Raw genomic sequence first — 15,809 nt, 5'->3', positions numbered from 1 at the left:
GCACTCATTCTGGTCAGCAAGGCTCCCACTGGGGAAGCCTACCCACCCTCAGGAACACTGCCTGCAGGAGCTCTTGGACCCTTACATGCATTTCTCTGTAGAAGTAATTTAGTGCATGGTCATCCAAACCCAAACGATTCAATATTTATAGTGACCCTCAACCCTTGATCCCTCCACTCCGAGCCTAAATCCTACAGTAGGAAGCAGAGGGACAGAGAGGAGGAAACCTGGGGGCTTGGCAGCTTTGGGACTGAGTGGAGTGCAGGGGAACCCCAGTGCCTTGGAAGGGAGTTCCCCACAAGCACTGATGGGGGACCAGAAACCATTCCTGATTCCAGGGCCTGTTAAAGGATCTTTTTAAAAGAAAAAAATAAAATCATACAAATAAAAATATAAAATGAACCTGTGTCAGAGGTTTTAACTTATTAACTGAAATACGATTCTTTGACGCCCAGACCCAGGGACCCTTCAGTTTGAAGTATGCTACCCGTACAGCATGTGAACCCCATGAACCAGTGGGGCAGCACTGTGTCCCACCACGGCGCCCACACCCCCTTCTTCCGGGCGGCAGGCTCCCTAGTCCCAGGCCTGAGCTCCTCCTCCCTTGTTTCCTTCCACACCAGGCTGTGCTCTGAATGACTCTCCTGTGGGACTGGCTGCCTATATTCTAGAGAAGTTTTCCACCTGGACCAATGCAGAGTTCCGAAATCTGGAGGATGGAGGCTTAGAGAGGTGAGACCCCATCCACCCCTATAGTCAGCCCCGTCCTGTCAGCCCCATTGCTCACTCATCCTTCCCCTGCTCCCCAGCCTCATATCTGACTGCTCTTTCTGGGTGGGATGGTCGGCAAGTTCCATCTGTTGTTGGATGACCCACACGTCTTCACCCTGTGACTAGCGTAGCCTCAGTTTCTGGGTGAGGAGACTGAGACACAGAGAGGTCTGCCGACTGGCTCCAAGCTTCACAGTGGAGTGGTCAAGAGCAGAATGGAGGGCTGGAGACCATCTGCTCTGATTGACAGACACTCCTGGGATTAGGAAGTCCATAGAGCAGGAAGCGCCCCTTTATTGCCAAAAGGCAGCAGGAGCAAGGCCTCTACCTCCTGACCTGGTAGCCTGGCCTCCTGGCCACCTGACCACATACACTGTGGACGCTGATCTTGGAAGTAGCTGCAGCAACTGGGGAGCCTTTTAGGCTGCAGCCTCTGTGGCTCAATACTCCCAGGCCCCTGGCCCAATGCAGGCTTCATCAGGTCAGCCCTGACCTGTCTTCTCCAGGCCCATCATTTCTTTATTCCTTTATTCCAGTGACATACAGACCACCTGTCACAGAGCTGGGGTAGGGAGTAGTGATATAGACTGCACCCCACCTAGCTCCAGAACAGTCAGGCACATAGTAGATACTCAATAAATATTTATGGATAAATGAGTTCTAAAGATACATGCAAAGGACTGTGCAAGTCCAGAAAAAGGAGGTTTTGCTGCGTCTATGGGGCAGGGAAAGGGAATGACAGGGAGAATCTGTTTGAGGCAGCAGAGGTGGAGGCTGGTCGGGTAGAGGGTGAGCCAGGCAGCATCAGAGAGGAAGTGCAAACCCAGGGGGCACATCCACGGACACTCAGGTGGACAGCTGGAGGCCATGGAGGGCTCCGGGGACTCTAGGGTGACAGAGCCCAGCACCAGGATGGGGAGAGAGACAGAGGGGCAGGCAGGGCCAGGACACTTGCCCAGGCTCCAACAGTGAGAGCCAAGTGACTGCTTCCTCCTGGAATGTGGGGCCCTGCGGCCTGGGTGGGGTCCACCTGCTTCCCAGTCCCAGGCTGGAAAAAAAGGGGTATCCCATGCCCAGTGGGAGGTCTCTGCAGGGTCCCCATGGCTCCCTCCAGGATGACACAAGTCTGGCAAGCTAGGGCCTGGTGAATAAAAGTGCTTCAGGAGCTGCCAGCCCTGCTGCTACTGGTGCCTGGCCAGAGCAGGTCCAGGGAATCCAAACGCTACTTGAAGAGCAGGTTCTGCCTAGTGACTGGCAGGGCCGGGCCCAGCCAGGTTTTGGAGGACAGCTGGCCTGTACTCAGGTCCCAGGGGTAGGCTCCCACATCTACACAGCGTTTGCAGCATCCTACTCACACCTCCCAGATGCCTAGCAGTGATCAGCCCAAACTCCCTGCACTCCCACCCTCAACCCCCCACCTGCTGTTTCCCACCTGGGCTGAACCTCTGGGAGCAGGTGGAGGAGGGGGTAAGCTGCCAGCACCGAGGGTGATGGTGGAAACCAGCATAGCCAGCCTCATACAGGTCAGCACTCTGCACTGCCTGTCATCCTGGCAGCTGGTGACCCTGGGCCAAGCCTGCCTGTGGCCAGGGGCCTGGCACACGCTTGGAGCCTGAAAGCGGCAGATCCTGTTTGCTGTACAAATATCCCTGGCTGACAGTGGCCTTCCGGTTCTGCTTTCCCAGGAAGTTCTCCCTGGATGATCTGCTGACCAACATCATGCTCTACTGGACAACAGGCACCATCACCTCCTCCCAGCGCTTCTACAAGGAGAACATGGGTCAGAACTTCTTGGCCATCCAGCATGAACGGTGAGCCACCTGAGCAGTGGCTTCTGAGGAGGGGCTCCAAGACAGAGCTTTAGGGGCAGGGTGTGATCAGGACCTGGTCTTAAACTCAAGGGAGGTTGTTTGATGGTGGAAAAGTACAGCCTTGCCTGTGGTGTGCACAGGGGTAATTTGCAATTTTTACAGAGATCAGGACTATTCAGAGAAACCTTTTAAAGTCAGCTCATGGAGTTGACTGGCCCCCAGACACCTCCTGGACCTCTCCCAGGAACAAGATGCTGGCCTGGGCTGCCCTGATGGTTCTGGGGTTCCCTCCTGCCCTTTCTAAATCTTATAAGGAAACACTCAGGTGGCAGCCAAGGGAAAAGGACCAGAGAGGGCATTTAGAGGCTTTCCCATCACACTGTGGCTATGTTCTCCAGCCTGGGCTGCCCTTTCAGGGAGGAGGCCCTTAGTGGGTTGGCATTGAGGGGGAAGAAGGGTGAAAGCTCTGGGTCTTTCTCTTCATGGCTCCGTGTGGGTGGACAACCTGACCCACCCCAGGCCCAAGGCCCCTGCTGTGGGGTGCAAGTGCAGGCGCAGCTCTCAGTGGAGTCTATCCCTTCCAGGATGAAGGTCCACGTGCCCACAGGTTTTGCTGCCTTCCCTTGTGAGTTACTACACGTCCCAGAAAAATGGTTGAAGTTCAAGTACCGGAAACTCATCTCCTATTCATACATGCCCCGTGGGGGACACTTCGCCGCCCTTGAGGAGCCGGAGCTGCTTGCCCGGGACATCTGCAAGTTTGTGGGGCTCCTGGAGCGGCAGTGAGCACGGGTCCGGCCCCCTCGCTGATACCTGCCCTTTTATCCGAAGTCCCAGTGCCTTTGCCCGCTCCGGTGGCAGCAGGCTGACGGGAAGACACCCTTCTACCCGCAGCCCGGCTTTGAGAATAAAGGGCTTTATTTCTGAAAGCAGCTGGAACCCAGACACTGGCGCCCCAACGCCATGGGGGCGCCCTCCCCGCAGAACCACCTTCCGGGCTGGGGAAGAGGGCCCGCGGGCTCAAGGTGCCCTACGTGCGTCCCGGCGCCGGGTTGAGGCTGAAGGCAGGCCCGCGGAGGCAGGCCCACCGTGCCAAAAGGGCCTCGGGGAGAGAAAAGGAGCCGGCTGTCCGCTCTCGGCGTGGTGCCAGGCCCACCCCAGCCCAGCTTCCGCCCCCCACGCCCCACCCCTGCCCCAACCCCAACCCTCCTGCATCTGGCCCCAGCTGAGTCCTGCCTCCCCACGCCCCGTCCAGATCCTCCCATTACGCGGCCCCGCCCCACCCCAGACCCCAGCTGCACGGCCCAGGCTCTGCCAGTTCTCAGGCTCCGCGCTGACCCTGAGCACTTCACCTGCCTCCACCTGGGAGGCAGTAGACAGATAAGAGTCAAGGGCTGAAGTCGGAGCCCCACGCACGGCCCTGAAGAGGCAGGCGAGGCTGCATCCCTCAGGTCTGGATGAATGGGCACTTTATTAGTGGTCCTCACGGCCCCTGCCTACTGCAGGGTGACCCTGACCCAGCCAAGTGTCATTGGAAACATGATACAGGAACAACCAGTGAGGATGTGGAGGGGTGTGTGCAGTTGCTGCTTCCTGTCCCCCCAAGCTCAATCCTGGGGCGGTGGGTGGGGGAGTGCAGGGTGAACGGCTTAATTTGGGGCAGGGGCACTGGAATGAACCTGGACCCCATCTGGGGCCCATCTTAGGTTAGCCATGTGTTCCTAGAGAGGGCTGGGCCACACTTGGGGCTCAGGAGAAGGGAGGTCTTCCCCTCCTTATAGGTGTGCAGGGGCACTGTTCCAACACCTGGTCTTGCTAAAAGTCACTGGGAACTTCATGCCAACCACAGAGCTAGATGCCTGAGCAGGAGAGGGAATTGGAAATATGCAAGTAGGAGCCAGAGCTGCCCCTGCTCCCATCACTGCTGTTGTGACTGGAAAAGACCACCCCCTGATGGAAGTCCTTCTCCCCCACCAATCTCAGCCAAGGGCTGTATCGCTTCTCTGGTTCCATCTTTTCGGAGCAGTTGTGCTTAACATAGATGGAAAGTCCTGAACTTGACAGAGGTCAAAATCAAGCTTCTTCTCCACCTGTGTCTCCTCTGGTCCTAGCCTCACCGCCCTCAGACCTCCTGGTAGGCTTCACTGTCTGCAGGGGTCTGGGCCAGGCCCTGCCCCAGGACAGCCCCACTGATGTCGTGGATGGCACCGTAGGTCTGCTGCTGCGGGGATAGAGCTGTTCTCTCCGAGGACAAGCTGTTTAAAATCCGGGGCACGTAGGGCTGCCAGCAAATGGGGGCATTAGTGCTTGGGTGGGGTGGGCATGAGATTCTGTATCCCATTCTCCCCTTCTGCCTCTCCTCACTGGAGGACACACCATGCTCAAAAAGGACACATAAAGAAATAATGGCATCAACTCAGAACATTGCCCCATAAAATATGTCAACTGCAGAATTTCCTAGCAGCCAGAGCAAAACAGAAAACACAGTCAAATGGCTCTCATGATCACAGAGAAGGAAGCATACCTATCTCTCAGAGGAGACAAAACTTTTCCTGGCATTGGAGTCTAGGAGCCTTCCTCTTTATATGGGCAACAGGCCTCTCTACATAGGGCAGGCCTCGAGTGTAGTCAGTGGGACCTCTGTGGAGCTGAGCGAGTCTATGAAGGTTGTTTCCTCCCAAGCCCAGGCCCCAGCTGCCCACTGGACAGAGCCCTCCTCTGTTCCTCCCCAGACCCAGGCTGAGGAGGAGGGATGTACACCCTCCACCTGCCTGATTCCTCCCTTGTCTGGCAGGCATGGTCACAGGTGTGCCCCAGGCTACTGCATCTTTCTGAGAATCTTCTCTGGGGCTGGTCCAAGGACAGACACTGGTGAGAGTGCCTGACACCTGGGAGGCAGCCACTGGGAAGCAGGCTGCTGACAGGATTGGCCACTGTCCTTGCCCCGGCTCTGTCAGGAAGGCTGGCAGCCCAGCTCTGGGATCCCATGGCTCTGTTTCCTTTCCCAGCACCCCTTGGGGCAGGTCCCTGGAGTCTGGAAGGAGGGAGAACCAGAAAGGAGAGGCCTCCTGGTATCTTTCTAATATGGTGCCCTCCTCCAAAGCAGCTGCAGTGTTTATTTGCAGAATTCAAAGGGGCACTAGTTTGACACTCTGCTGATGCCTGGCGGAGGGCCTCACACTGGCAGGTGCTGATGAAACATTCAGGATAAAGCTTCATCAAACCACAGGGCCTTGTGGTAGTGCTTCACTGAATGCCCACACTCCCCAGGCATTAAAGATGCAGAGAAAGAAAGTGATCAGGGAACTGAAACCAAGGGGGATGGGCAGACATGGAGGCAAAATTAACTCTCTTCTCAGTGATGGATGTAGCTTCACAAATGCAATGTAAAACATCCAGAGGTACTAGAGATTCCTTCTCAAGGTACATTAATTCAGAATCTTGCCTGCCATGGGATCAAGGGACTTTTATCTTAACAAGAAAAGGTCAAAGCTAGTCTGCAGGGCCCTTCTAGTTGGAACCACCGCACTTCAGGAAGGCAGCACCTTACCGTGAAGGGTGGAGGCTCACGGGCCTCTGCCTCACTTCCTTTGTCATTTGCTGATTCCTCTGTCTGCAGATAACAGCAAAAACTTGCAGTGATAAACAAAACGGATCTTCCTGCTACCACCCTCCAAACAAACAGACTATTAACACCCAGAATAATAGTACCAGCTGGCACCAGGCTCCCAGCAGCAGCCCAAGGCGGGGCACAGTGCAGGGAGCAGGGGAGGGGGTAGGAGGGAAGCCACGCTGCACCCAACTGCCCATGCCTTCTCCAGGGATGAACAAAATCTGGAGAGGGCTGTTGATCTGCTACCTGTAGAGGTGGAGGAGGTGGAGCACCAGCCCACCAGCTTCTCCCAGGCCCCAGCTGGGCTGTGGTGCAGGGAGGGCCCTTTACCTTATAGTTCAGAGGGCACAGGTGCCTGAAGCAGCTAAAGCAGGTGTAGGCCACACAGAACAGGATGGTAAGCAGCACAACCAGGAAGGTGAACAGCGTGGCAGGGGCCTTCAAACCTGGGGACGAAGGGGTGCCAGTCTTGGCAGGGGGCGGGGTCTGCCCTGCCAGCACTCACCTTCACCCTGCTGAGGAAGAGCCACACCTGGTTCGGCAGCTGTGAGATTTCTCCCTCAGGCATAAAATAAAGAGAACGCACCAACTCCTATCCCTCCAGCAGCTGGGATGGGGTCTTCATAGCCAAAAGCATACAGTGACCCATTGGACAGCTGGCATTTATCCCTGGCCAGAGTTCAGGTTCAATGGCAGTTTGCCAGCTTCCTTGCTGGGTGAGTTCTCTCCAGTCTCCATGCCCTGGGCTAGGTAGGATGGAGACCCCCGTCCCCCCCCACACACACCTGACTGGGGAGAGCCACACATCTCTTCTGCCTTTTTCTTCTTCTCAAGAGCGTCAGTTTTCCCTCCCACATGTCCCACCTCCTCTATACTGTGAAGTGTGAAGACCTGGATCCACTGACAACGCAAAGAGCACTCTGGACCAACTTCCCCACCTCTAGTTCCGCCTCTTCATAGCTGATAAAGGAAACATCTTCTCTATAAACCTGGACTGGACAATCAATCTGGACTTTACCAAGTTACACTTGAGCTTGGGCTAGCATGGGAACTGGGCTGCACCTAACTGGCCCTCACCCTGGATACCACATTTTGATTGGACACCGAACCAGCTTCACCCTGAGTACCACGTTCTGATTGGACGCCTAACCAGCCCTCACCCTGGCTCCCGGCTTCTGATTGGACACTGAGTTGATGCTATTAAAGCAGGGAAGGAGTTGACTTGCAGTGTGGATGCAGGAATGTGAGGTGAGGGCTTCCTCCTGCCCCCACCCCCACTCTAAGGCAGAAGAGCCCTCACCCAGTCGCAGGAAAGAGAAGAAGAAAAGCCAAAAGAGGCACAGGATGGGAGCGGCCAAGGCCTGGTGCACAGCTGCAAAGTGGATCCCCTTCTCCAGCTTGGCCGGGAGGTAGACAAAGTAGAGGTTGTGCCGGTCCACCATGTGCTTGAGCAGGATGTAGATGAGGCCTGCAGAGACAAGGCTGTGAGCTGGAGACCTCCTGGCCACAAGGACCCCTGCCCACTTCCTCTGGGGTGGCTGTGCCTGGGGCTGGCACTGCTTTCAACTGAGGAGCTGAAGCTGATAATAAGACCTGCTGCAGCGCTCTGGTGCTCGCTCTGGCACGCGCTTGCTCTCTCCCTCTCCTTTCTCCCTCCCTTCCACCTTCCCAGCCTCTTTCTGGCCCAAAGGAATAGAAGTGTCTGTGATTCTGTCCTCATGGAACAGTGAAATTCTAGTATCATTTTGGGGAAAAAGGCCATTTTACACCCAGATGCTTGGCCTTCACTTCTCCCTAGGTGCCTCCAGGCTGGGCCCCCCACTCTCCATTTTCCTTCCCTTCTCCCACCCAGGCTGACCCCCTCACTGATCATAGTCAATAGATGCCTGAGGCTGCCACAAGGGATGGGTGCTGTCTTTTCTTATGTTAGTTTCTTTAAAAAATTTTTGTTGTTGTGAAAGAGTAATACTGTGGATTCTTAAAGTAGCAGGAGAGTGTGTACAGGGAAAACTAAAACTTCCTTGTACTCCTACACCTCAGGTATCCTGCTGACAGTGTCTTGGGTATTCTACTTCCTTCCAGAGTCTTCCATTGTCTCCCAGTTGCTGATGTTTTCTTTTAATTGCAAGACCTTGACCTTTAAACCAAGTGGTTCTAAGTTCAAATCCTGACTCTCCTATGAACAATGTATTAAGAGCTTCATCTGTGAAAACAGGGAACAACCAAGTTCTGCCTGTACGGCAGTGTGAGAAGTAAGTGGGATTACCCATGTGGAAAGCAACAGGCAACCAGCCAGAGAGCACAGCCACAAGAGCCTCAGTCACTACCTCCGGCACCTCTCAGCTGCTACTGGGGAACCAACTGAGAACAAAGTGGTCAACTGGCCAAGAACCTCAGACCAGGACAAGTACTAGGAGAGGCCGTCATGTGGAAGGAATTCAGGAGAGGCGAGATCACATTGGGGTCACCTGTGGCTCCTCAGCAGCTTGTGGTTCTTGTGGCCACAGGAGGTCCTCTGTTTATGGGGCCCTGGTGATGGTTCTCTGAGACACTTGGCAGTGGGACCCACCTGCCCTGGGACCACCCCCAGAGCCACTCACCGAATGGCGCGATGATGGGGCAGGTGATGCTGTAGGCCATGATGACGCTGAAGACACACAGTGTCCATGCATACATGGCTCCAAACTCATACTCGAAGGCCTGGTTCTGGGAGGAGGAGGCAGTGAGGCACTTACGGCTTCATTTACCCCAGTCGTCCCACCCCAGTGCTCCTCAGGTAGAAAGGAGAGTGCAGCGTGGAGAAGGGCTCTGGAAATGGAGACACCCAGAACTGCCTCCTAAGGTCCTTTCCCTCCCTCACAATGGTCCGCAGATGGTAGAGTGACCCCCACCAGGCACTGCGTGAGACCATGCCAGCTCTGCCCCTCGCGTCCAGGGCCCATGCTCTCCCTCCAATGGCCAGTCTGCCCTGCCAAGCAGGGGTACTGCAGGGCTCACCTCCGGGGCTCTCAGGAGTGGATGGAAGCATGCAGGCTTCCCAACTCTCCTCTACAGTGCCCACAATGGCCAAGGAAGGTGAATAGGGACCCCACCACCCAACTTCAAGAAAGCTTGCCCAGAGGCCTTTGATATCTGTGGTAATATTGGGAACTTATGCCAGTGCATGCCCATGGAAAAGGAGCATGTTGATTTTAGTTGTATGTGTGCAACGTGACCAGTTAAGGTGCAAAACTGTGAACTCACTCCTGAAGCTGTGAGCAAGCGTGGAGAGCTATGAAGATGGGCGTGTTCATGCAGCACTCCTGTATCCCCACTAAGACACACTGGGCACAGAGCCAGGCTCCGGCAGGGGACAGTGGGGCTTTCCCACCAGCTGTACCTGCTTGACATGCCTGCGGTCAGCTGCTGTCTTGGCCACGATCATGCGGAAGGTGTAGAGGATGAGGCCGGGCAGCCGCAGCAGCTCCATGCCATTGCCGATGAAGGCCGAAGCAATGATGTAGTTCACGAAGAAGGCACCCTGGTCTGGCAGGAAGACGCACCTGGGGAGCGGGTGGGCTGAGAGCTGGGAGCGCCTCTTCCGCAGAGTGCGAAGGCTGGGCATGCAAGAGCAGAAGCCAGAGGCCCCATGTGGCCCCTTCGTGAGCCCAGCCGGCTCCAGGCTCCTCTGCCTGCTCTCACAGGCCCACAAGCCAAACAAGAGGCGTGCCAGGTGCTGAGTACCACACGGAGACAAAAGGTGGCGCAGGGCATGCTGATGAGCACGGATGTGTGTGGGACGGGAGAAGGTAAGAGTGAGTCACCTGGAAACCTGGGAGAGAGCATCCCAAGCTGGGGGACAACAGATCATGGCTCTCAGGGGAGGCATGGGGCCATCAGCCACGCCCAGTGGGGAGCTGCAGGTCAGGGAGGGAGGGGGCAGGCCCCATGTGGGATGCTGGCCCCTGAGCTGCCCCGACTGCAGGAGGGTCCCGGGCAGGAGACTGAGGGGGTGCCACGGCCCTTGTGCTGTGGAGGGGGCGGGAACAGTGGGGTACTGGGTCTGTCTGTGAGGGTGTGTTTGCTGAGGAGCTGTGTGGCGTGGGAGGGAGAGAAGGCAGGAACTCCAGGGCACTTGTGCCAGAAACAGTCATGGCTGGGGGCAATTGTGGGAGGAGCAGAGCTGGGGATAAAAGTCAGGAGTTTGATTTGGGGCAGGTAAAGTCTGAAATGCCCATTAGGACCGGGGCTGCAGCCAGGAGAGGCTACTGGAGCTGAACGTGCAACAGCCATTCTAACTCAGGAGTACCAAGGTTGCCTTGAGGGAATGTGGGAGAGGACCCAGGGCTGAGCCCGCAGGTGGTGATACACAGAGCCTGGGGATGCAGAACCCGCCCAGTGGGCGTGGAGCAGACGCGTGTATGGGAGAACCAATATGAGGTCTGAGCGGAGCGAGGACAGCCTTTCAGGGAGGACAGAAGGGTTAGCACCACAGGTGGTGCAGGGACAGGACATAGGATGAGGCCTAGGAGCCGACTTGCACATGGCAGTCTGGAAGTCACTGGCATCCTAGAAAGAGCTGGCTCGGCTGTCTGTGTCTTTCTGTGGCTACCGCCCCCAAGTCCTCTGCTCATCCAGCCAGAGACCATTAAAATTCACCCTATCCTTCCAAGTAAGCACAGCCAGCCTTCCCTATAGCAGTGCTTTGGAAAAGTCAATCCCAAGACCTAGGGATTTATTAGGAACTATAGCACAGTGGGGTCTGAGGTTGAATCCCAGCTCGGTCTCTTAACTAGCTGGGTAAACTTAGGCAAGTTATTCAACATCTCTGGGCCTCAGTCTCATAGAAATGCTAATAGTAATATCTACTTCATAGCTTGTTGTAAAGTTTAATTGAGAAAAAGAATAAAGCACTTAGCATAGAGCCTTCTTAAATGATAGGTATTACTATTAAATGGTGTGGTTCAAGCTGCAAACACCAAAAGGACACGTGTCAGAAAGAAGTTTAACTCCATTCTCCCAGCAAAGATAACCCAGCCCAGGCAGGCATCCTGGTCACACTGTAATTATTCTCTCCCCTCCAGGCACCAGCAACTTCCAGCAGTTCTTCTCCCCTAGTGGCTCTGTTTTCAGTAAGTAAGTTTCAGAGAATGAATGAGATCGCCGCTAATGGAGTGTGAGCCCAAAAGATTAACCACCTTTCTGCACGCATGGCACAAAGTGGGGCAGCTCCCCTCGGGCAGCCACAGGCTCTGCCTGGCCCCACCCAGCCAGGCCCTGGAGGTGGGAAGTCCTAGGCCCTGCGATCTCAGGAAGGAAAATACTGGCTCTGAAGCACAGACAACCCTCCCCTCCATGCAGCCCCAGCCTGAGCCCCTGTGGGGCATTGACCCAGGGCCTTGGCCCCAAATCTCAACATGGCCGACCAATACTTACTCCAGCCTGATAGAGGTCTCTGAGGAAGTTTTGTCAAAGAGCCACCGGAAGAAAAAATCCAAACTGAAAAGAAAAATGAATCCCATAAGAATTTATTCCAACACTCCACATGATCACTACGTTTTCACTTTTCTCTAAAATGCCACTAACAACAGTGTAACTGATAAGGGCCTGCTTCAACAGAAACTTCCTTCCTTGAAGTAAACAAAGTCATGATTAGACCCTCCCTGTAAGTGGAAGATCTGTGACAGGAAGGTTTTCAAGCTTTTTTTTTAAAGGAGGAGAGATCATATGTCCAGGGAGTCAATGGGCCAGCACAAGGGCCCTGCACGTGGGTGTGATAGGTTTCAATGTTGTTTAGGGATTTGCAAACACTCCGGAAACGTTTCCATTTCTCCTGCACACAGCCCTCCAGATGTGACCCTGATTCTGAATTTAAATCAGGAATTGGGGGGTGTACCTGGTGAGACCCAGGGAGGGCAGGATCAGCACCATGAAGATCAAGAATATGTAGACCTTGGTCATCATGGTCCGGTTTTCCCCTGACCTAGAGGGAGTCAGAGGTGAGCCCTCGCGTCCTGCACATGCTCCGGCTGTCTCCAGAAAAGCCCCTGCTGTGTGCCCACTGCCCTGGGGGGGATGCCCTCCTCAGGGAAGGGCTCTGGGCACTCACTTGGTCCAGTGAGACTCCAGCAGTGTGGAGTAGTAGACGATGGTAGGGAGCAGGGCAGAGAAGGACCACAGCAGGAGTGTCGGAAAGAACTGGCTGATGACTGGGTCCTGGAAAATGAAGTCCACACAAGAGCGAGTGGAAGGGCTGTGAGCCACGGAGGCTTTGAGCGCATTACTGCTGGCATTGCAACTCAATGAGCTCCTGAGGTCAGATTTTAGTCACCCTTGACCCCCAGAACTACTACCGTGCCTGCTTCTGGGTAGGTGTTTCATAATGCTGGACAAATAGACAAGACAGCAACTTCACATACCACCAAACTCCACCTGCCCTACTGGCCAGAAAGATAACCTCCTCCCTTCCCTACAGAAAACCGGCCCCTCCCCGGCTGGCCTGCCCACTCAGCTCCCACTGCTTCGGGGATGCTCCAAGCCTGTCTGTGCCCCTTGTACTTACTATGTAATCACATGATCTGAATACTTTCCCTGATAAAATGATCATAACAATAGAGAGAAAATTTCTTCAAAAACTGAGTTGGATACTATGTTAAGACTTGATAAAGGCTAATTTGTGAAAAATGCTGTTCAATTAGAGAAGAGGAAGACAACTGTGGAAGGAGGAAATAAAACCTCAGAGGGCAGTATACTTAGACTGGCTTAGAGTCTTTAAATTATTGCTTTACTGTAAGAAATCTAAATTGGAATGGCAAACAATGAACTAAGGGTGTGGTTTACGTAAAATACACAAAGGGGAACTCTACTCAGGTCTGTCATCCACAGAACAAGCCTTGACATATATCAAGACTGACACAAGAATGAACATTTACATGCTTTAAATCTAAACCAAACTGCTGAATCGATACTATTTTTTATTATAGATTGAACCAGAGAAGAGAGCTTTAACCCACAGTACCTCCTATGATAATCATGACAGCCCCATGAGTATAAAATGGCAGGTATTTTTACTCCAGTTTTGTGGGGGGAAAGCAAGGCTCAGAATTCATCAGCTAAGGAATGGCAGAGTGAGGACCAGGACCTCAGGCCCTCCAGCCCAGTGTGCATCCCCAGAGCAGGATTAGCTAAATGCCAAGTGGAACTGGAAAAAAAAAGACTTAGGTTGATATTTCAACAAAGCTAATTTTGAGAAACCATCATCTTTTTAAGTAGATGTCAATTTGGGGAGTGTTTAGCAGTTATCCACTCACTAAGATTTAAAAAATCATTCATTCCCTACCTACTATCAGACTTTATAACAAGATTAGCAGAAACTGAAACAATAAAATAATTAATTAACAATCCCACCATCCATATCAAGAAGCTCTTTTCATTCCTTTCTGCCTGCTCCCCTTAGCACCCATCATACATGTTATCACCATGACCACTGCTCAGAGACAAGTTACATTCTGTATTTATCCTAAACCCCCTTGTCTGCCACAAAGTTGATACAATTTTTTAATGGATGCTTAACATTCTACAGACTGAATATACCTCACTCAACTTAAATGACCCCTTCTGTTGAACATTTAGAGTGACTCCACAAAATATGTATATACACATGTCATTACTATAAAGACAGTGTAATAAAAGTGGCCATGCCCACTTGAGGCTTAGAAGCAAGGAGCTGAGTGACATGGCCCCTGGCCTAGCACCCCTTCTCCAGCCCCCTCCCACCCAGCTCGCCCTCTCATCCCCAGTCCCTTTGGGATGGGCCTTGTGGAATGGTCACTTACATTCAGTGCATGGATGGGTTTGGTGACATTGAACTTGTCCATGGTGGACAGGATGATGGAGGGGGTGGTCAGGAAAAACAGCCCCAGGAAGACAGTGAAGTTGATGCCCAGCCACTGGAACCACCAGCGGAAACCCTGGGTAGAGAGGTTCTTCCTGCAGAGGGAGGACACGGCCTGGAGGATTATCTCCCAGTGTGCTGCCTGCTGTATCAACATGTGGATACACGTGCCCTAGCTGAGATGGGTCAGAAGGTCAAAGCTAGCAAGGCAAGAGACTAGGCTGAGGGCTCATTTTGACCTCAGGAGGACAGGCAAGTGACCTTCAGTTATGGGAAGGTCAGATTTTGGGTCCCTCTGAAGTCAGAGGGATAACAGCTAACACGGCTTCTCTGCTAGACCAGCATCTTCCCACAGCAAAGCCATGAGCACCCAATCCAGCCAGATGGGCTCTGACATGGAATTTCTTAAACTTGCCTGTAATGCCTAATGACTATTGACATGTTGTCCCCAGTGGGGCTGTGGCCTGAGGTATAAAGAGGAGGGAGGCAGGAGACAAAGGTGCAAAGGTGCTTGGCTTGGCCTCTCACCTCCGCCAAGATGGGACCAACAATCCCAAATGTAGAAAGCCCTCTGAACCAAAGACCAGAACTGTCAGCGGCAGACCTCAAGCCCTGTGGAGATGAGCACGCTGGGTGCAGACTTGAGGCCAGCCATGCAGGGTGTCTGCCACCCTCACCCAGGCATCATGCTCAGGGCTTGCCAATGGGCCCCGTGGACATACCATAGCTCACCAGTGCGCCCCCAGGCTGGAGAGTGCTGATCCTTGACCTACGGCTGCACTGTCCAATCAGTAACCATGAGGCTCACGTGGCCATTGGACATATTGAACTGTGGCTGCTCCAAATCAAGATGTGCGAAACATTAACACACACTGATGTCAAAGACTAAGAATGTAAAGGAGCATGAGAAGCATCTCAATTTTTTGAAAACTGATCACATGTTGACATGATACTATTTTGGATATAAGAGGAAGACTATTAAAATTAATTTCCACAGTTTCTTTTTGTTTAACATGGCTATAAGAAAATGTAAAGTTACATACATAGCTCACATTATATTGCTACTGGACATGGCTAATGCCAGGAGTTACACTGAGTGTGGACATGGCCCCACATCAGCCCTGACCCCTGGCCCAGAGCAGTGCAGGAGACATGTGGATCTCCCAGAATGCCAGGTCGCGCCTATGCTTCCAGCTGGCAGGTGCCAGGCCTCTTCCCACCCCTTCCCGCCTGAGGACTCACCAGCAGATGTCCTCAGGGTAAGCAGCAACGTTGACGGTCCATTTGGAGGTGCGGAGCTCTCTGCTGCAGGAAGACGGCTGGGGCTCACCCTTGCAGCAGAGGCCCTGACACTTGCAGGCATTGAAGTCTTTCAGGATGCTGCCAGGTAATAGGGAAATGACCAGGGCCTAGAGCAGCTGGTGCACCACGTTCACACATGGCACATGGGACCCCGTAAGGGTGGCAGCCTCTGGCATGGGACCGGTGCTTCATTAATTGCTTCTTATCAGCAGCACATGGAACAGAGGCTACACTTAGCACACTGTGTGGAGCATTTTGTTTAATCCTCAGAACAACCTGAGAGTAGCGACTGCAAATCTGATTACACAGAGAAGGACTTGAGGCTTCCCCAGTTAGGTTGTGTGCTCCACCTGACTCCAGGCCTCCTGGGCCATCCTGCCCCATGCCCCACCAGGCCCCACAGCCGCTTCTGTCTCCTACATCTGGCCTCCTCCCCATC

The 15,809-nt window shown here is 53.7% G+C and overlaps 2 protein-coding genes across 14 annotated transcripts in view; one reads left to right on the top strand and one right to left on the bottom strand.

Annotated features, from left to right (window-relative positions):
* Positions 1 to 3,514, top strand: part of EPHX1 (epoxide hydrolase 1) — a 31,539-nt gene extending 28,025 nt beyond the window's left edge. For all 5 annotated transcript variants that reach the window (XM_036901893.2, XM_036901972.2, XM_036902052.2 and 2 more), the window contains 3 exons: positions 624 to 732; positions 2,457 to 2,582; positions 3,167 to 3,514. In XM_036901893.2, the coding sequence (XP_036757788.2) occupies positions 624 to 732; positions 2,457 to 2,582; positions 3,167 to 3,368 (437 nt within the window). In that variant the 3' untranslated portion in view covers positions 3,369 to 3,514. The remainder of the gene's footprint in view (positions 1 to 623; positions 733 to 2,456; positions 2,583 to 3,166) is intronic.
* A 520-nt stretch (positions 3,515 to 4,034) lies between these two features.
* The window catches only part of TMEM63A (transmembrane protein 63A), a 29,563-nt gene continuing 17,788 nt past the window's right edge, over positions 4,035 to 15,809 (bottom strand). For 5 of the 9 annotated variants that reach the window (XM_057507802.1, XM_057507801.1, XM_057507803.1 and 2 more), the window contains 11 exons: positions 15,311 to 15,448; positions 14,010 to 14,163; positions 12,284 to 12,390; positions 12,071 to 12,157; positions 11,611 to 11,673; positions 9,575 to 9,791; positions 8,796 to 8,901; positions 7,496 to 7,663; positions 6,526 to 6,641; positions 6,133 to 6,195; positions 4,035 to 4,863 (listed from right to left, as the gene is read on the bottom strand). In XM_057507802.1, the coding sequence (XP_057363785.1) occupies positions 4,705 to 4,863; positions 6,133 to 6,195; positions 6,526 to 6,641; positions 7,496 to 7,663; positions 8,796 to 8,901; positions 9,575 to 9,791; positions 11,611 to 11,673; positions 12,071 to 12,157; positions 12,284 to 12,390; positions 14,010 to 14,163; positions 15,311 to 15,448 (1,378 nt within the window). In that variant the 3' untranslated portion in view covers positions 4,035 to 4,704. Of the gene's footprint in view, positions 5,617 to 6,132; positions 6,196 to 6,525; positions 6,642 to 6,700; positions 7,664 to 8,795; positions 8,902 to 9,574; positions 9,792 to 11,610; positions 11,674 to 12,070; positions 12,158 to 12,283; positions 12,391 to 14,009; positions 14,164 to 15,310; positions 15,449 to 15,809 lie in introns of all 9 variants that reach the window. The other 4 variants (XM_057507805.1, XM_036901583.2, XM_057507806.1 and 1 more) reach the window with 3 other exon arrangements.

This window comes from Manis pentadactyla, chromosome 9 (assembly GCF_030020395.1).
Source record: "Manis pentadactyla isolate mManPen7 chromosome 9, mManPen7.hap1, whole genome shotgun sequence".
Taxonomy (NCBI): Eukaryota; Metazoa; Chordata; class Mammalia; order Pholidota; family Manidae; genus Manis; species Manis pentadactyla.
The sequence above is the reverse complement of the archived record's forward strand: the minus strand, read 5'-3'. Positions and strand labels throughout refer to the sequence as shown.